Source organism: Lepisma saccharinum, chromosome 23, assembly GCF_977018435.1.
Source record: "Lepisma saccharinum chromosome 23, izLepSacc3.1, whole genome shotgun sequence".
NCBI lineage: Eukaryota > Metazoa > Arthropoda > Insecta > Zygentoma > Lepismatidae > Lepisma > Lepisma saccharinum.
In genome coordinates this window covers 12470717-12491610 of record NC_139251.1, presented here as the reverse complement: position 1 = coordinate 12491610, position 20894 = coordinate 12470717, and the positions used below count along the sequence as shown (strand labels likewise).

The following is a 20894-nucleotide window of genomic DNA, read 5'->3' as shown; positions in this document are numbered from 1 at the left end:
ATGATTTGAACCAGTAGTGCAGCGCGTTCGTCTTCTATCCAAGTACGCAGGTTACGTTAAAAAATAATAAAATCAACTAATAGCCAAGTGTCGAAATGAGCATCTCCATTTTGAAATTAACCAAGGTGTATTTAAGAACTAACGTCTTTCTTTTTTAATTAAAAATGATCCCCCAGGGTGGTATTTGAAGGGGAGCTGGCAGGCTATATTTTTATATTCTATCATTTAATCCAAAGAGTAAATGGATCAGCAATTCACAAAATGTATACTCCCTCTGTCCCATAATTATAGTCCGGTATGCCAAAATGGTAGTACAGGAATGACAGACAAAGAGGCAGGTGGAAAGCACAATTTGTACTGATCCTTGAGTAGTAAAGTTGTATGACTCATTCCCTTGTTTCATGTTCTTCTTCCGTATACACCAATGTCACAGTTTGAATATCGGACAATTATTATGAGATAACAAACAAAGGTGTACCGGACAATAATTATGGGACAGAGGGAGTAGTTTTCTTTGTGAAAGGTCACACATTATAATCTTTATGAGTAAAATTTGGCCCTAATTTTGAAAGTCTTTTTTAACGGAATGTGTAAAAGTTAGTAACCAAATACAATAACTAGTATGAATTTCAGTACACTAACTGTACAAAATGTAAGAAAAATAATGGACAACACTTGTGTTGGATATTCACTCATACGGTAGATTGAGTAGCAATGTATCTTCATCTATATAATAATAATAATAATAAAAACAACAACAACAACAATTATAATAATAACAATAAATTTGGATTAAAATTGGTTGATTTTTAATAATTTATAATAGTTATTATTGCAAAATGACAATAATGACCGTGGTAATAATTATTGTCATTATTATATCTACTAATCAAGTTTTATCAGAGATCTGGCCCCCCCTACAAATATTTCTGGCGACGCCCATGCTGGTAAGGGATGAGCCTCCCCAGAAATGAAATCAAGGCTACGGACCTGAGGGCTGGGCTTATGAGGAATCTCCCTCTGGTTTATACATCCTTTCTCTGATTGCTATTTTTTTGTCTTAGGGGTACAACATAAATATGTAATTTATATAAATATCGCGATGATTCAGGAGCAGTGATTGAAATTTCCTTCCTCACACTGGAAATTTTTCCAAAACCACATCACCATAGATAGGCGAAGATGAGTGATGATGATCAAATTCATGAATGGACACTCACACACATCCATGTCCAAGCCGGGATTCGAACCCGGGACCCCTGGCGTCTTAGCGCGATGTGCTAACCACTCCGTCACGTTGTCCGGCACGTATGAAAGGTAATCTAGATTGTTTTCTCGGTAAATTTCTCGTATCGGACAAACGGCTGAAATTTGCTAGTTCATTTAATTTGAATATTTGTACTTACGTATTCTGCATTGAGAAACATTGCTGAAGGTGGCATTTCGCTTATTTCACGGAAATAAGCTCTATTTGCGACATATTGAGTAAGTTTTTTTCGTTTGTTTTTGCCTTCGGTAACACGCAAAATGGCGGTCACAGTTTCACTACCGTACTCGGCATGCAGTGTTTCCACCCCACTGCACCCAAAAATACCTACGTGGCCCCACAAACTATTGATGCATAGCCCCACGAACCATTCATACATAGCCCCACGAACCATTTCCGGTAAGGTTAGGTTAGGTAGGGTCACGTATAGGTTACAATAGTTAAAAATTGGTTTCGAAAAAAATATACGTAGCCCCACACACCATTCTCGCATAGCCTCACGAACCATTGACACATAGCCCACGAACCATTGGCACATAGTCCCATGAACCATTGACACATAGCCCCACAAACCATTTGCGGAAACATACCTTCTTCAGTTACAAAAACACGTGTTTGGAAACACTGACCGGGATTACATCATCACACACAGGCTACATCCACCTGAAATGAAAGGATGCAAGAGCTTTTTTGCATCGGTCACACATTTATATCGAAAAATAGATGATTTACCGTCAAAATTCAATGAACGATGCGAGAAAACACTTCCCCGAACTTCCACAAATATAAAGAAACTGCATTCGGTAAGTAATTTCTCCTGTAAATTTGAAGAAATCTGTTTGTCAGATACGAGGAATTTAACTCGTTGGGTATTGTGAAAGGTATCTTTACTAAACATTTCGCATAAAATCATCATAAATTTGCCTCCTTGCATTCAAATGTGACCGGAAATTTTTCCAGGTGGATGAGAACCTGTTCAGTGTTTCACAATGCACATACATTTTCCTATTTTCAAATTCAGAACGAAGAATCTTGAAATATTTTCAACATTCGTATTTCTACTTAACATTTTTTTGTCTACTCATATATTTTATTTTACTGCTTTCACATATAATTACTTAATTTCTATTTCTTGTGTGTTTTTATTCCTTGTGTATTTTTATTCCTTGTGTATTATTCCTTGTGTATTTTTATTCCTTGTGTGTCTCAATTATATAGGCACACTTATATTTTTCCATATTTTATACATCTATAAACATTTAGCAGAATTGTATAGCTTAACAAAATAATCCATGTAGGGCAAAAAGCTGTTTCTATAGTAAGATAATCCGTGTAAAAATACTGTAAGCTTAAGTGTAACCCTACTTCAAATAATAAATAATAATAATTATGGAATGTGAAAGAATGAAAAAAAATCACGAGCATTTTCATTCAGGAAGAAGAAATGTTGCAAAGTTGGCTACTCTTAGTTGGTTCTGAAGCACTATGCTGCCAAATTTACGAATTCCGGACTTTAAAATTTTTCAGGTCGGTCAAATAAGATGTTGCGAAGTGTACAAAATTATGTAACGAGATTGCTAATTTGAAGCAAGTATATACGCGTATGATAAAATATTTTGAGACTCTTTTTAATCAACGCAAAGCAATGTCCATTAGCTGCAGCGACCAGTTTATTCGTCCAACAAACTTATGTATGTTATTTAGATAACTAACCACTTCTACTGATTGGTAGCGCTGGTTGCAATGACGTTAGAACTACAGTGACCATCTAAGACCAGGCAGATCAAACTAAAGTAAAAATAATCCTGCAATAATGACTTCCCAATTATTTATGAATTAATTGACACTTATCATCCCAGAGCGACTAGTGCAAATTGTACCCTTCCCCTCTGAAAAGGAACACTGTTATTAATACATACATAACAATACATTTAACACTGGGATTTCTTTGTGGTGAAATGTTAACGGAACGAAGTACAATTAATATATATTTATTTTACTGAACACAGACAAAGATAAATCCAGCTGATCAAGCGTTCATTCTATACTCAATTATTAACGACAAAGTTACATGCCATAATATCCAAGTAGCATTTTGTGTCCGTTGACCCCGATAAACAAACAGTGCAGTTATTTATAGAACTCAGCTGTTCAAGCTAACATGACGTGACGTCATCCCCAGTTAGAATCTATTCGACGAATTACTGGTGTTCACTTGTGAAATTACAATGAAAACACCCCTACAACAAGTAGTTTGTAGGTGACTTGATTATCAAGCGTTTCTCTTTCAATAAAAAATTGAACGATTACGGTAACAACTTGGCGACGTAAAAGTCAATCATTCACTCTATGTGAGGCAGTTACATATTACCATACGTCACCTACCCGATGCTTAAACATAAAACATTACCCACACCACATGTTTAAGGGAAGTTCCGAGTACACAGAATAAGAATCTCAAAGAATATTTACATTAATTGATATATACAATACAGTTTTTTGACCGATTGTTTATACTAGCCAAGATGGCTACCTGACGCGTTCTCTTCCCGCCTAAAATAACGATGCGACGAGTCGACGAAAATAGACAAATTCGATGCACACGAAAGCTAGCTTTTATAATTAGATGCAAGTAGATTCCGCCGTACCACGAAATATCCTGCAGACTTCCGATGACACTTAGATAAGTAAAGATACTGTACTTACGATCATCCGGCTACCTCATAACGAAGCTCACAATAGCCAAAGAAAATTTCAATTATCAGTCCACACTATATATTGCGCGCATAGATTTTTGGCAAAACATGTTACACAGTCCTTTATGTGTCATTGGATCCAATCAAATTCCATCGCAATCGTTTGTGCGTTGGGATGATCACCGATATCTTTGATCAGCGAAAACTCAATCGATCTTCATGTTTCCTTCCTCTCGAACCAGTCCCTGAATCGCTCCTTTGACCTGTTCGTCAGAAAGCGAATCCGTTCTTCGGTTCCTTGATGAGGTTCAATCTTCCGTGCACAGTTGCATCCATAACCCAATATAAGTTGTGTCTCCTTCACAAAACAAATTATTAGACCATGGCATTGCTTTCATGATAAATCACTTACATAAATTAAAGAGAAAACAGTCATTGTTCTGTTTGAAAACACCAGGTCGGCTGAGAACACGTATTGTTTACGAACTGTTCAAATGATCATCTGATTCATCCGTCCTATACACTGCTGTCACCAGGTGTACAAACATTGATCTGAATCGCCCACAAATATCTATAACGAATGTGGCGTAGCAGTTAACATAAAATTTACTCATTGTATACATGAATTAACATGTTGGACCGAATGATTACATTAAAAAAAAAAAAACTCCTATGACCACATACGTCATACTGGTATGTGTAGCTCAAATGGCAGCTTGTTTATGATGTCATTAACCAGCCCCCGACCCCTTAGAGATATTCCAAAATTTAGGTGGCAGAGTATTAATAGTCTTTATAAGATATTCAATCCCCTTAGTGTCATTGACTATAAAATTAGACAATTTGGTGGCTATCATATCCATAATTACAATCTTTTCATTGTAAAAATTATGGTTACCAGCATTTTCTTCCCCAGCTATGACCAGCAACCTATCTACAAGTTTCCTGACATCATCAACCCAGACAAATTCTTTAGGCAGGGTGTTGTACTGTTTGATCCCGCTACCAGTCTTGATCTGTGTCCATATGGGCTTGATTAAGTTGTATTTTGCTCCACTGCTAGACTTGACTACTTTTTGTGTGTGATCATTGTTCTGGTATAGAGCATCTGATTTTATTAGTATTTCTTTGTAGTACTCATAGTCTTGATCTGTATAGCTGCCAGGCCGCTTACAAGTCATCAGTTCCCACAATCCAGATGTGCCAGGATACTTAACAAAACCGCCTCTTTCTCCAATATGAGATTCTGAATATACAATCAGATCATCTCCCATAAATGTTACCCTAAAATTGCCAAATTTATGCATGATGCTACCATCAAGCTCTGTGTCAGCATATAAACCAAAGACCTCATCTTTGTTGTCTTTAGGTGTGCTAAAATATTTTTGAGCAAGAAGACCCAATTCAATAGGATCCTGACTAGCTTCAATTCTTCGAGGAGGAACAGGAGTAGGTGTATGAATACTAGAAAGTGGGGTGATTGGATAATCTACTGGTACAAGCTCTGTGATCAAATTTTGATTTTGCTCTGTAATAGTTTTGATATCTTTACCTAATTCACCAATTGCATCAATAATAGGCTGTTCTGTGCGCTTGTGATGTTCATAAATACCTCGGTTCTCTGATTTCCATCCCTTAATTTTTTTTACAAGATAGTCTCTTAATTTAAGATCATCAATAATTGGCCTTTTCATGGTTATTTATATATGTCTCAATGTCTAGAAAATTGTTGATTTTATTTCTGTTTTTACCACTATTGGGTTTCCTTGTCATATCAATTGTGACAAACCCATAGCTGTCCTGCTTCCAGCACCTACTGCAAAAGCTAGAAAAATCATTGTAGCTCAAGTCCCCACCTACATACTCATCATGTATGTGTTTGAGGTTAGTATGGTCTTGATGAAACACACATATAAAATTGCTGTTGTCTCGTATCAGCTGTTTTGGTATTTTAGAAAAAGTCTGTGCCAGGTAGAAGCAATCTATGTTTCTGTGCCGCCCCTGTGTAAAGAAATTTCTAACCTTGTTTTGATTATCCAGTATAATGTCATCAAACACAACAACAGAGTTATCAAGACAGTCATTGAGTGGTTTAACATCTGATTCAAAAGTGGCTATATCCAGTCCATCATATAGCTTCATCAGCTGCTGATATTTTAATTGTTCTAAGCTCTTAGAAAGGACATACAAGTGCCTGTTTTTCCAGTCTAACCAGTTGGTGCCAATAAAAAATTATCAACCATTAGTGTAGTTTTACCACAAGCCGATGGCCCAACAATAAGACATCTAATATTATCAGGCAGCAGCTTTCCATTTCTCTTAGTCTGCTGTTCAGGCTCTGGTAGTCTCTTTATAACATCCCAGGTGTTCATAGTATCACTTTGTCTGCCTCGATCCAGCTGTGTTCTGGGAGACCTAGCCATTTGACCAGTATCTTGTAGCCTTTTCTGCGGATGACTTTTCCTATAAGATATGTGTCGGGCTGTTTAGTTTTGCTGAGTTCTTCTTCATAGAATCGGCCTTTAAGAATTTCTCCGCGATGGTCTTTTATTATATATGTGTTATGGGTCCCAGGTTTAACTTGAACCACTGTAAATAATTCAGTGCTCCAGTTTCTAGTAAAGCCTCTTTTGAATATGTGCTTATATTTACTGATTCTTACTTGATCACCGACCTTGTATTTAGCTTTTCTGGTTGTTGGTTGGTATCTAGGATAGTAAACAGTGTTGATCAATTGCTGCTCATCAGATGAAGTTACCTCAGAGGGCTTCATGTGGATTGTGGAATGGACCGAGTTGTTATATCGATCTAGAAGTTCTGGTAGGATAGTAAGCCATTTATAATTACCTTGAAGGGTAAATTGTTTATACATATGACTTTTTAGGGTTCTGTTGAATCTTTCTACAATAGAGGCCTTGAGATCACTGTAACTCGAGTAATGTTGTATTGACTGGCTTTTAATAAATTGTTGTAACACCAAATTATAGAATTCTTTGCCATTTTCTGTTTGTAGATAGCGCGGTGATCTTCCACTCTGACTGATGATTGTCCTGATGGCTTCTGTAACACATGTTCCAGTCTTGGATTTTAGCGGCACAGGCCAGGCATATTTTGAAAATGTGTCTATGACAGTGAGTAGATACTTGTAGCCCTTGTTGATCTTGTCTAAGTTTTTCAGCTGTCTACTTGCCATCTCAACCAAGTCAGCCTGGTACAAATCATCTATGCCTTTTGTGACCACTGGCAGTCGCTTAAAGTTATGTCTGGCTGGTCTGTGTAGTTCATCAGCAATGGTTTGTCTAGACATAGTATGTAAACAAGAATATTGCAGCTATGGGGTGTTCAGCAGCAGATACCACAGGATTTTCTAAATACAGCTTGTCCCCTATTTGTATATTAAATTCAAGAGAACCATCATTTTCAGCATAAGCTGTCTCTAATGTATCGGGGTCTGTAAAATCCTCTAACTCTACACTGGTGACCTTTGGTTTGTTGTCAGCATTGGTTATTGATAAGGTAGGGTAGTGGTGAGCCTGTGGTTGGAACCAATATTTGATCTTGATTGGTCTGAGTGTGCCCCCAACAAAAAACTGGTAATAAAATTGTGCAGGGGAGAGCATATACAGTTTGCCACCTGGTGTAAATGGTGAATCATATTCTTTGTTGGGGATACTGTTTAATTCAAGGATTACTGTATGCTTAGGATTCTCGATTAGGCCACTTATTTCTTTTTCTGCTGTAAGCAATCTACTCATTACAGATTCAAGATGCTCGTTGATAGTCCTAACAATCTCATCGTGGCCTGGTTTGATTCTTATGTCCACAGCAAGTTTTTTGTATTGTTGCACAATCTCTGGAAGCTGCGTGGTAAAAACAGACAGAGCATTTGCTTGGTTGGATTCCATGGTCCCTAGCTGTTGCTTGATGTTGGCTACAATTTGCTGTAGATTTTCAACAACAGCCAATTTTGAACTTTGGGCTGTAAGATCGTGGACTTGTCTTCTGATATCCTCAAACAGGGCATGCAGTTCATTAATATGCTGATTGGTTGGAAGAATAGCCACTGTCTGAGTAAGCTGTTCGATCTCTGTCTGGATATTCTTGATATCTTCTGATTTCAATATGCGATGTACGGCTCTTTTAATATTTTTAAGTTCCTGTGATGTAGGCAGATTGGCCACAGTATTCTGCAAAGACTCAAGGACTGATTTCACAGCATCCAACTCCGTAGCATCAGCCACACTACGCATAGCATCTTGAAGCAGACTATGTCTGCCTGAGTAGGTGTTGATTGTTGTAAAATTTCAAGCTTTGTTTGGATATCATCGATCAAGTGATGAAAATGAGATAGTTCATATTCAGTGTTGAGGTTTTCAAGTTTGGTGATCTGTTGCTGGACACTGACAAGGGTGTCTACAATACCAGGTAAGCGGGATTCTAGAGTTTGTTGTACATTTGTCACATCACTTTGTACTGCTGCTATGGTACTCTCAAGATGGCTTATGGTACTCTGAATTTTCCCAAAATCTTGATATGTCTCGAGTTGCAGCTTGATGTTGGCAACACTACGAGTAATAGCACTCAGAGCATCAGAAGATGGTAGGTTGTCCATAAAATTCTCAAGTGTCTCGATTTTTTCTTTAACCTCGGCTATGACATTGTTCAGAGGGTCCAGATTAGGAATCTCCAGTGATTGAATCTGTTCTTTTAGAGTGGAAATTACTAGATCAAAATCTTCTTGTGACTTTATACTTTTGACAATTGTTTGGAGCTGTGTCTGGACACTACCAATCTGCTCTTCTAGTTGCTGTTTTAGTTGCTCAGAGTTGGTAGCCTGAGTCTTAAATTTGGCTTGAAGAGCTGATACAGCCTCTTCAAGACTCTGTAGATTATCTAATGTGGCCAAGTCAGTATATTTTTGAAGCAGCAATTTGAGTTCTGAGTCAATTTTAAGAAGAAGGTCCATGCATTGTGATTGTAAATTGGTAATCTCTAGTTGAAGACTGGCATTGAGTGTGGTTTGTAGAGCTTGTAAATCACTTCTTAATCTTTTGATTCTGACATCAAGAATCAGAATCTCATCACTGTGATCTTCGCGCCTTGTATTGCCAAATATGTCATTAGGCATTGTGTTTTTGTTTATCGGTTATTTATTATAGAGTATCTGATTCTTAATTCTATAAAAAGATGTATAAGCTTGTCATTGTGTCCTAGAACCTCAATATATAAACAGTCACCGGCAGAGACAGTATATACAGTGCCAGAAACCATGTTTGAGTGCTTAATTCTGTAAATATTTCTGCCTACTGAAACCTTGACATTGCCCTCGGAGGTTTAATAAATTGTAATTGGCCACCTACAGGTAACTGGTAGTGGTTTAAGTTATTGTTAAATATGTACAATGCTTTACCTGTATTAACATCAACATCTGTAAGTATGCTATTCAGATTAATAATTAACAAACCACTTAGAATAGATAGCATAGATTGTATATCAGGAGTGGGTGCTGGTGTTGGCAGGTCCATAATAGCTTGTTTTTTGAACCCAAATAAGTTCATCGGCATGTTTATTTATTTCAAATCATGCTCTGTGATTGGGCATTGATTGCCACTTATCAAGTCACAATGACCCCATGCTAAAGTATGTATACCACATGATAAAATGTATCTTTTATCGTCATGTGGGTCCAGAGCAACCTTTCTTACAATATTTGTAGTCAACAAGTGATCCACACTCTGGATTCTGCATTCTGATGTTCTGATTGTATTATGTGATTTCAGACAATCTTCATAATCTTTAAATTGGAGCTCTTTCTCCACAGTTACTCTACCAATGCCCTTGGCCTTTTTGGCAACAGCACCACTACATGTTTCAAAGCTGTACATCCTTGCCCTTAACCCAGCAAATGCTACAATAACATCGCCAAGTGTCTCGTCTTACTTACTTACCAGGCACTTTTTTGTTGTAGGGTCGAATCTTTGGATGTTCACTGGTATCAAAATATTTAGGCAATGCAGGCTGTGATATATCTTGATAGACATCTTCTGTCTGGATATCAAGGATAAAGCTATCTGTGCCCATGTACATCAGTTTTACACGATCACCATAAAAAGGCTTCAGCACATCATAATAGGGCTCCAGCATGTGTAATTTGGCCAATTCTAATATCACAGCCCCTACATAAATAGGCTTATCAAATTTAATCTTTATTTTTTTCATATTAAAAAGTTCCAGATTATCATTATTAATTCTTCTGTAATTGAAGTTGGGCTTTGCTACTAAGTTTTTGCTCTGGTTGGGGTCAGTAACTAATTTAACATCAGTATGTTTTCTGACATTTTCTATGGTTTTACCATACACTGAATTGACCATCAATTTGAACAAGGTCTTATCAAATTGGCTTACTGCACATGTTCGAAGCTCAATGTTTGTATCAATGTATTGCTTCAACCATCTTGTGTGCTTAAACCTCAAGACTTTGCCAACCTTGGTCACTTGAACACCGTGACACATCAGGAACTTGAGGTTCTTGTAGTATATAACATAACCCTGTTTTGGTTTTAGAGTAATCATTAGCTTCTTCTGTTTAGAACCAGGTGAACATTCAACCTCAGGAATTTGGGGTCAGATCAGAAAACTGGTTGTGTAAATCATCAGGAATTGTCAGATCAACCTCTAAGAATAGACCATAGTCACTGTCATCAAAGTCCTGAAGATCTTCAATGTTGAAATCTTCGACCCACTCAAGCCCTGCATATGGCGGTTTAACCATCATAGCATAACCATACAGGCTGTTGGCCTTCACATAAAGTATATAGTTTGATAGCCGTGCTGGATCATAATCAGGAATATACTTGTTATTGGCTCTGGCATATCTCTGAGAGCATTGCACCATGCCTCCTCGTATACATTGTTCCATAAACAGATACATGTCCTGATCCTGGATCAGATCCAATTGCATTTTAGTGTTCAAAAACATGGCAGACCATGCTATGCCCGGAGCACTGTAGAAATAGATTGGATCCAGCTTATAATTTTGCATCGATGATTTTCTAAATGCCTGAAGTATATCAGCTAAGAGAGTCACATCAAGTTTCAAGTATGCCTTATGATAATCACCAAGTGTATGGCATTTTAAGTTGGTCCACATCAACTGGGCATGGTGATTATCTTCATCAGTGATTCCAGATGCTCTGAGTTTGCTGTAGAACTTGTAACGGTATAGTTTGTGCTTTTAAGCTGATTCTCAGCAACATACACAATATACACAACCATACATTTTTGAATCCTTGTCCCGAGGTTCAAAACTTGCAGTACCTGAAGTTCTGTGGATGCTAGTTTAGGCAATAGACACGTACTTCTTCAAATTATAGCTTAACGCCCATTTCCTTTTAGATATATATATAGGTTTATTCATAATATATTTACAGAAGATAATTCTTGGCCGTTATTCACAAAATTACATTCCGGTGTACCCTGTCCCCCCTACCCGAAGAGAGAGTGTAGACTCGCGTAGCCACTGGCTCCACGAGTAAAAAAAATATAACCCTCAGTACCAAAAAAGGTGGCTGAAGGTATGTGTATTGTGTACCCGGTTTCCCACATGAAATAAACTATTGGAATAATGTGAAAAGAGCAAGTGTGTGTATTAAAAGAAAGAAAGTTAAAGTATCCGCCTATTCATATTATCAAGAAAGGTCTTCGTTTCGCCCCATAGAGAAGAGACACCTCTTTACCTCGCCGTATTGCACCAAAACATCTGAGGCCGACTGCTCCCTTCCCTTCCTTTTATAGGCCCCGCTAATGACCTAAACCGTTACTGGAAACTTACCGCTCCCCAACGGCCAAGAACCCAAACGTACAGGAATACATACATACATACACAATTTATAACACAAAAAAGGATCCAGTAATGATCGCATCATTACATAGTCCCCCCTTCCTGAAGAGAGAGATATCAAAGTTCTGTAACCTAGAATAATAATAATAATATACATAAAGCACAAGTCCGCAGTTTCTGTTCACTTAACAGTTCACCCAAAATTCATAGTCAATGTTCACACGAATTTTGTCCACCAGTGTATTTCGAGATCCGCGTTCTTCCCTCAGCACTGGAGCTGGTTAACCCACGTCGATTCTTACCCACTCAGCATCTCTTCCATCCTTCCTCCTGGACCAATGAGAGACAGTTTCCTGGAAATCCATCCAAGTTACCAAGGCTGCTGGTTCGACTTCCGGCAACGCCACTGCTCTGCGCTCCTGCCGAGATCGGAAGACACCGCTTCGACCGGTTTCCACATGAATGGGTCTAACTGGCTCTACATCCGGAGATGTCACTGTTATTCACTGGATTTTCTCACCACAGAACTGCGGCTTCTCGACGAAATTACACGGTAAAAGAATACTCACTAACTTTGCGTTACTTTTGTTGACTGCGGAACGAAACGTTTGCACGAGTAGTGTGTGAGGTATCAGAGAGAGAAAATAAATGAAAGATAAAAAATAAAGAAAAGATAGATAAATCCCTATATACAATATTTACAAATATCCCCTTTTGAAATTAGATCAGAATCTGTTTCTCAGCTTGCAACGCATCTGGGGTACATCTTCATTCTCATCTTCTGGAGAATATACGTGCGCTCCCTTCGCTGAATTTTGTGCGGCTACTTTTTTCGCGAACTCAGGCGGCGAAGAATAAGGCTTTAACTGATCGCTGTTGGCTCTCACTATTCTTCCGTCCTCGCTGTGCTTTAGTTTGAAAGTATTTGCCGAAGTTTGCTCCACAATTGCGTGTGGTCCAGAGAACTTCCCCGAGAGTTTACTGGTTACTCCGCGGGCCTTATCAGAGAGAGGATGTTCCTTAAGCCAAGCTTTTTCCCCCACCTTAAACGTGCACTTGCGGCGTTTCTTATCATACACTTTCTTCTGTGCGTTATGCATGCGCTCTTGATTGCTGCAAGCTATCTTCTTGGCCTCTTCTATCCTGAATTTCGTTTCCTCCACGAATTCCAAGATGTCCTCCTGCCTGATTTCGGGTCCTTGAGGCAAAGCGTCCCTGGTCTTCTCGAAAGGACCCCTCACAGAAAGTCCAAAATGCAAATATGCTGGACTGAATGTGGTCGTGTTGCAAACTTGTGAATTCAATGCAAACTGCACGTACGGTAACGATGACGCCCACTCGTTGTGCGACGAAATTAGTGTGGAAAGAGCACGTTTAGTTGCCTTTACGTAGCATTCTGCGAGATTGCCCTGCGGGCGATATGGAGAAATTCTGATCTGCTTGGAATCAAACATCTTCATCATCTGTTTCCACATTCTGGAATTGAAAATGCTTTGAATATCAGTGGAGATTCTCGGGTAGAATCCATGGATCGAGAATATATCCAGTAATTGTTCTAGTACAGATTTCGCTGTCACAATGCGAAGAGGGCGCAAGATAGTAAATCTGCTAAAACTATCGACGCATACTAGAACGTATTGGAAATTTCCCTTTTTCGAACGAACGACTGGTCCCAGAATGTCACAGTATAAGTTCTTGCCAACTTCTGTTTCCTTATTACTTGCCATGAAGCCTTGCTTCTTAGTCGTGTCCCCTTTAAATACACAGCATGGTTGGCACGACTTACAGTACTGAATAACGTCTTTTGTTAGGCCTAGCCACGTGTATTGTTCTCTGACCTTTGCTAACGTTTTCAATCTTCCAGGGTGAGAAGCGAATGCACTATCATGCAAAGACATAAGAATTTGCGCACGTAGAGAAAGAGGTGCCCATATTTTACCAGTTCCTTTCTCTTTGTATTTTTCTGCAGGCAAATTTCTCCTAAGGATTCCATCATCGTCTAAATACGAAGATTTGGCCAGTGTCTTAAACTTTTCCTTGGACTTCTTCGTTCCTTCCACCTCCTCGTTCCAAACAGTCTTCGCTAAGTCTGCGAGAAAATTATCTTTCATTTGCTCTGAAATGATTGAAGTGGTGTCCAGAAGCCTGCTCGGATCCAGCGGTTCGTGTTCTTCATTCCCCTCGGCCACGGAGAAAGGAAACAATGAAAAGCCCTGCATCTTTTCACTTTTAGAGAGACGAACCTTGGGTAGTTTGATCCCTCGAAGCAAATTTTCTCGTCGTTTCTTCTTTATTTCCTTCGCGCTTTGTATAGTGCGCAAAGCACTGAGGTCAGCAACTGGTTTCTGTGCAAAATCTGACGAATCGATCACAACTCCGTCTTCCATCTCGAATTTTACGTAACCTTCATCATTTTCATCTTCCAGGGGGAATGTTTCCTGCGCTGCGGGCAACCCGTCGTACTCAGACGGATGGGTGTTGCATACTTCATTTCTCGATAGAAAGTCTACCAGATTTAGCTCTCCTTTCACGTATTTGATGAGCAGGGGGTAGCGCGAGAGACGAGCGGTCCACCTTTGACATCTTTGCGCTCTTGTTTTGAGTACTGAATATCGTGGTCAGCGCACTGTGGTCAGTAAAAACTTCCACTGCCGGAGCGTGGCAGATGTACTTGTCGAAAGTCTCGACTGCAATGAGTAAAGAGAGGAATTCTTTGTGTGTTGTGCTGTAGTTCTTCTGGGCCTGTGAGAACTTTTTACTTCCAAAGGATACAACATGCAGTTTCCCTCCTTGGTCCCTCTGTCCTAGTAAGAAACCGGCGCAGTTATCGCTCGCGTCGCTGTAGATGACGAACGGCTCATTCAGTACGGGAATGTACAGAGAAACGTTATTCTTTACAGCTTCCTTCAGTTTGGTCAGGCACTCTTCGTGAACATCCGTCCACCGAAAACGTACTCCCTTGCGTAACATGTCAGTGAGAGGACTCGTCAACTCTGACATGTGGCTAATGTGACCTTTCAGAAATCCGAAGAATCCTAAAACGCTCTGGAGTTGCTTCACATTCTTCGGAGCCCTTATCTGGTCCAAATACTCAATCTTGGATGGGTGGCACATCACTTGCTTGTGAGAAATTTTGAAACCCAGGTAATCCACTTCTGAAGTAAAAAGTTGAGACTTCGATGGTGAAAGTGTTAAGTTCGCTTTGTGCATTCTCTCCAAAACTTCTTTCAGCGCGAGCAACAATTCTCCCTCAGTTTCTCCATAAACCAAAATGTCATCGTAAAATGCAATGCATGAGATACCCTGCAGCTCTCCAAGGACAATATTCATCAGTTTCGCCAGTTTGTTAGGAATCATGCTCAATCCATAGGGACATCTCAAATAGCGCTAGATTCCTCGTGAAGTGTTGAAAACCGTGTATTGGCGTGAGTTTTCTTCCAATAAAAGCTGGCCAAAAGCGTTTACCAAATCTAATTTACAGAAATATCTAGCCTTGCCTAATTTACTCAAAGATTCAAACATATCCGGGACTTCATTCCTAGATTTCTTTGTTACTGCTTTTGTCTTTCGAGGATCCAGGATAACCTTGTATTTATCCCCTTTCTTGATTAACAACGGTGAATTAATGTAATTAGATTTGCAGGGCTCAATGAAACCCCCAGCTAACAGCTCATCGATACAGTTATCCATTATTTCTTGCTTTTCTGGAGTCAAAATACGAAGCTTAGAATAGAATGGTGTCCTATCGGTTAGTTCTATTTTGTGCTGTAAGATGTGTGTAACGTCAGGTTTTTCAGAAAAGACGTTACGTCGCGGTTGCCCCAGCTTCAGCCTCCACAATCGACGTTACCCCCTGCATAATCGGAAGACTCATCCCCGCTTCCCTCTTCTCCGCAGAAAACAAATAGATGACGTCCCTGTCTGCAAAGCTGTAGCCTCCCTCTTTCAAGTGCAGAGATAATCCGTCTTGCCTTATGAACCCACGACCTGCGATGAATCCCTTGAAACAATCGCTCCAGACGACGAATTTATGCCTAATTTTAACCCCATTCAAATGTACAGTAAGATACATTTCCCCACATGATTGTACAGAGCCTACTGCCAAAGAAATATTAATACGTTTATTGTTAATCTTATTTCCTTGTTTTTCCAGTTGTTTTGCGATCTCAAAATTTACAGTACTCACAGAGGCCCCTGTGTCTACGAATATCAAGAAGTCCTTCCCATTGATTTTACAGGGGACTAACGGCTCTTTGTCGCCAGAAGTGAAATTCCTGCAGTTGCGTATCTTCCTACTCCCCCCTTTGTTTTTCTTCCACGCAGTGCTGCTACGATGGCGGTGTCGCTCTGTTCGGGCCTAACGAGTTTTTTGGAGCACTACACATGGCGGCTTTGTGGTCAGGACCGTCACACCGAAAACAACGGATCCCCCTTCTCTTCGTCGGTTCTTCTGCTCTCGACGGGGTCCTAACATTACCGGAAAAGCTTAGCCGGTTGACCAGTCCAGGATTTATGGCGCTCATTGATACTTCTGTCCTCACGCTGCCGAAGAGGTTCGTTGCCCCCGCGGCTGCTAATTGCTTCGTGCCACTCCCTGAAGGCGACGCGGCGGACACTAAAGGTAAATTGCTGTCTCTTAGACTAGAGAGCAACTGGGAAGGCGGTCGTCTGCTACCTTCGCGCAGCGCGTTGCCACATCCGCGGCCGAGTGGATATGCGATGTATTTCGCTCGCACCGCAATGAAACGATGAACAAGATCTTTGAGCCAAAATTAAAAAAAAAAGAAATTTCGTTTGACATTAAGCGAACAAATCGAAGCATTTTTGTCTCCATAGATACTACAATTATAAACATACAAATGAAATGGCAAAACAGAAATGAGGCAACTGAACATACATACCTGCAATTTTACTCAGATTCAGAAGATTCATTTTCACCCTCAGTGTCTTCGGAGTCGGAGTCCTGGAGGTTGATAACGAAGGGCTCCATGATGCTGTCTCGAGAGATTTCACGGTGATAATCCTCTTCTTGCAGACGTTCGGCATGTCGCACACATTTATCCCAAGCAGAAACCGACACGTTCGCTACAGCCTCGTGCGTCAACTTTTCGACATCAGCCATTTTAAAAGTGCTGTTCTTTTCTGCAACGTAAGATTTCACTTGCGCCCAGATTAATTCGATGGGGTTGTATTGGCAATGGTACGGGGGCAGACGCACAACTTGGTGGCCGAATCCTCTTGCAAGTGTATCCACTTCGTATGATTTCGACGTCGGCTTGTGATTCCTGACCAAAAGTAACAGCTCTGCTCTGGTTTGCGAAGATGCGTGGGGAATATTGTGTTTTTCCAGCCACGATATTATTTCTGCTTTCCTGGTATTTGTTGTTGGGGCCTTATTTAACTCTACAGAATGTACGCTGGCATTATCCATAACTATAGTGGAATTTGGAGGAAGGTTCGGAATTAATTTTTCTTCAAACCACTGCTTAAAAACAGCACCAGTCATTTCGTTGTGGTAATCGGTAGATGTGCTTTTCGATTTTGCTCTGAAAATCAATTTGCAATCGGGAAGGAAGCCGGTGTTTGCAGAGCCAACGTGGCAAACAATCAGACGCCCCCCCTTCCCTACAGGAACTTTTAGGCCACCCGTACCATTGATCATTTTCCAACATGTTTTTCGTGTGTGGTTCTGGTTAACCCACGTTTCATCGAGGTAGAAAACAGGTGATTTTCCTTCTTGTTTGATGCAATGAATCTTTCGCAAGAATGCAGCTCTCGCAGCTACGATGTCCGTCCTTTCTATTAACATCTTCCGTCCATCATTGCATTTTCTATATTTAAACCCCATGCTCTTTAGAATACGCAGCATAGACCATCGGCTGCCAACAAATTTACATTCCGCCTTCATTTTCTTTGCGAGTTTCAATGATGTAGGAAATTCACCATTTCTGTACATGTTCAAAACTTCCCTGCGTAATATGCTTTTATCGAAATCATCAATATCGGTAACAGGCTTTTCGCGGCGAGGATTTTTGCCTGGTGATCGAAATACAGCACTCCCACTTGCACGAACAGATTTTTTCCCCTCGCTCACAATTCTCTGGACTGAACGCAAACTTACCCCGCACGCCCCGGCAGTCCTTTCTTGAGGTCTGGCAACATGGCACTCAGCTTCGCCCTCCACAATCGTTTTCTGCTCGGCCTCGATTTTAAAGTAATTGTACACGTTGTACACGATCTCACGTGCTTGCTTGTGTAAAACACAACGCTTCCTATTCTCAGCTTCCATTGTGCACACGGATACACCAAATATTGCTACTCCAATAGCCACAACCAAAACAGTAAATCACAGCGTTCAAAACTCCGCGCGCGGAAAGACAGTTGCAGATTCGACCGTACTGGCTCCAAGTCAGCGTTGCCAGCCTCGCACGGGAAACAAACGCTGCTCACTGAATTTATTCTGTAGGCTACTGGAAAGGGTAGTAGAATTTCACGCTTATCAGACATTTTATTATTTGCGTTTGTAATAATAATAATAATAACAAAATAAGGAATAATAACACCAAACACTTATTTCGCTGTTATGGTTCTGTTTACCAGAAAATATTTAGGTCGAAATGAATTCTTGGACTGTTACACGTATATTATTTTCTAATAAGTGCTGTAACTTTCCAGTTCTTCGTTGTACGGTTGTACTTTCCATTTTTAATTCAATACATTACAGAATTACTGGGAACGATTTCTTTGGTTAGCGTTCTTATTACGCGTATGGATGACTATGGCAATAGGTATGGCAATAACACTAATATAATACAGATACATTGTTATTGTTACCCGTATTGATATAGTAATACGTACAACAATAACTGAAACATAACTGTATGACATGATGGTTGCCGTTATAAAACATTGCATAAGATCGTGGTGGCTTGAACCCAATCTATTCAGTATCAACTTTAAATATTTTGTTTTTTGATTTTATGTTTTCAGTCCACTTTATGCACAGTAAGGCTAATCGGGACTGGACCTACAGTTTAAAGTGGGTTCCGAACCACTGTGTCATGAACCTCAACCGGGTATCGAACCCGGGACCACTTGATTGCAAGGCAACGACGCTACCACTCCGCCATGGGGGAGGCCCTTTAGATATCGTGTTTGCCTCACGGACCAGATAAAAGGCAAAATGTTCTCTGCAATTATCTCTGCAGGTTTTCACGCGTTTTACTTTCCGTTCCAATTACCCACACCTTTTCCTATTTCGATACAAACAGCTGTCCCTTGCCTCACCGACAATGTAGACTTTGAATTTGCACTATTTATTTGTTTGGAATGAGTTGCAAGGGAATAGGTACATAATGCTTGGATTGTTGTCCCTAGTTGTGGCGGTTACATTTTACGGATGGTTTCAGCACTTATAGCTAGGGTTGGCAACGCTGCCTTTTCTTGCTACTGCGCACCCACTTTCCACCCGCCTTCCCAGATGCTCTCAAGTCTCTTTTGAATGTCCATAGAATGGGTTTCCAAATTTTGATTGTTGCGAAGGTTCTGTTGTACAAGTGTGTTCTGAATTTAGGATGGGAAAATTTCAAAACATGCTGGATAATCTCGTCTTCTGTCCCGCGATTCTCCCTCATTGCAAAAACCTTCCTGGTGTGTCGAATAAATGCAAGGAGAGACTGGTCTGGTGACTGGTAATTGTTCTGAATGATCCTTGTTATTTCCGAATCATAATCGACACTAAAGTATTCCTCAAGAAAAGCCCCCTCGAATTCCCTAAAAGTGCCGAAAGGTCTCGAAAATCTGAACCAATCTGCAGCGATTTCCTTCAACGAAAGCGGTAAGATTCTAAGAGAAAAGTATTCCCAATTTCCATGATTTCCTGATAATTGCGTAATTCATACAAATAATCGTGTGGACTTAAATCGCCGACGTTTCCCTTAAAGATCGGAATGTTAATGTTGCTTTTTTCCAAGACTTTGCTCATTTTCTCCTCGCCCGTCTTTGCCGAAGTTCCTTGCGTAAGTTTTAGAGAAAGTCTCTCAAGTTCCCCAACAATATCTTCCTCAGGCCTTCCCTCCAAGTTCGCATTGCCTAGCAACTTGCCAATTTGGCAAATGACAAATACACTAACTAACTTCCTAGCCTTCTTAAACCCGAAGGTTCATGGCTGCAGCAACACAGGCCTTCCATCTTTCCCTATCTTGAGCAAGTTCTATATACTCTTTTCCATCCTTACCGATTTCCCTTAGGTCCATCTCATCGTTATCCTTCATCTTCCTCTCGGCATTCCCACAGGTCTCTTACCATCAGGTTTCCCAACAAGAATCCTGTAAACTCTTCTTTCCTCTCCCATTCGTGCCACGTGACCTGCCCACCTAAGTCTTCTTGATTTAATCATTCTAATAATATCTGGATATGAATACAAATTATGTAGTTCTAAATTATGTAACCTTCTCCACTCACCTGTCTCCTCATCCCTTTTAGGTCCAAATATTTTCCTATGGATCTTATTTTCAAATACCCTCAATTTATGTCCCTCTTTCAATGTAATACTAATAATTACAATTATTATTATTATCATCATTTTTATTAAATGAGGACTAAAAGTGGTAAACGTTGTAAGTGCCAAAAGCGAAAGTGTTGGGAAATCGCATCGTTCCGCACATCAGCCCGTAAGAACGTGCACACTAGTGACCTCGTTACGCGCCCTTTGAACTACTTAGAGGGCTACCAGCCACATTTCACGTTTACCACATTATAAAGCATGGCACATTTCACAGTTTAATGTGGAAAACGGTGTTTGAATTATTGTGGCACTGATCAGCGTTTACCAATTTTAGTCTTTAAATGGCATTACATGTATATAACAATAATATACTATTCAATAGTCTATACCCCTTGAAATCAAGGGGACCCGGGTTCGATACCCGTTGGTGGTTCGGATCTCACTTTAAACTGTAGGTCCAGTCCCAATTAACCTTACTGTGTATAAAGTGAACTTAAAACACCAACTTAATCAGTCAATGCAAGAACAACAGGTGTAATTAAATAGGACTAAGCACACATCCTGCTATAAGAATTCGCTGCACAC

At 40.0% G+C, this 20894-nt stretch overlaps 1 protein-coding gene across 1 annotated transcript; it reads right to left on the bottom strand.

Annotated features, from left to right (window-relative positions):
* Positions 1-16712: 16712 nt before the first annotated feature.
* LOC146005424 (uncharacterized) lies at positions 16713-18092 on the bottom strand. Its single transcript, XM_083144665.1, has one exon. It carries the CDS (start codon positions 18090-18092, stop codon positions 16713-16715), a length of 1380 nt encoding a protein of 459 aa, XP_083000791.1.
* Between the last annotated feature and the right edge of the window lie 2802 nt (positions 18093-20894).

What these genes read in the sequence shown, in the direction of transcription:
- LOC146005424 (XM_083144665.1), bottom strand. Translation starts at nt 18,092, where the DNA reads ATGGAAGCTGAGAATAGGAAGCGTTGTGTTTTACACAAGCAAGCACGT.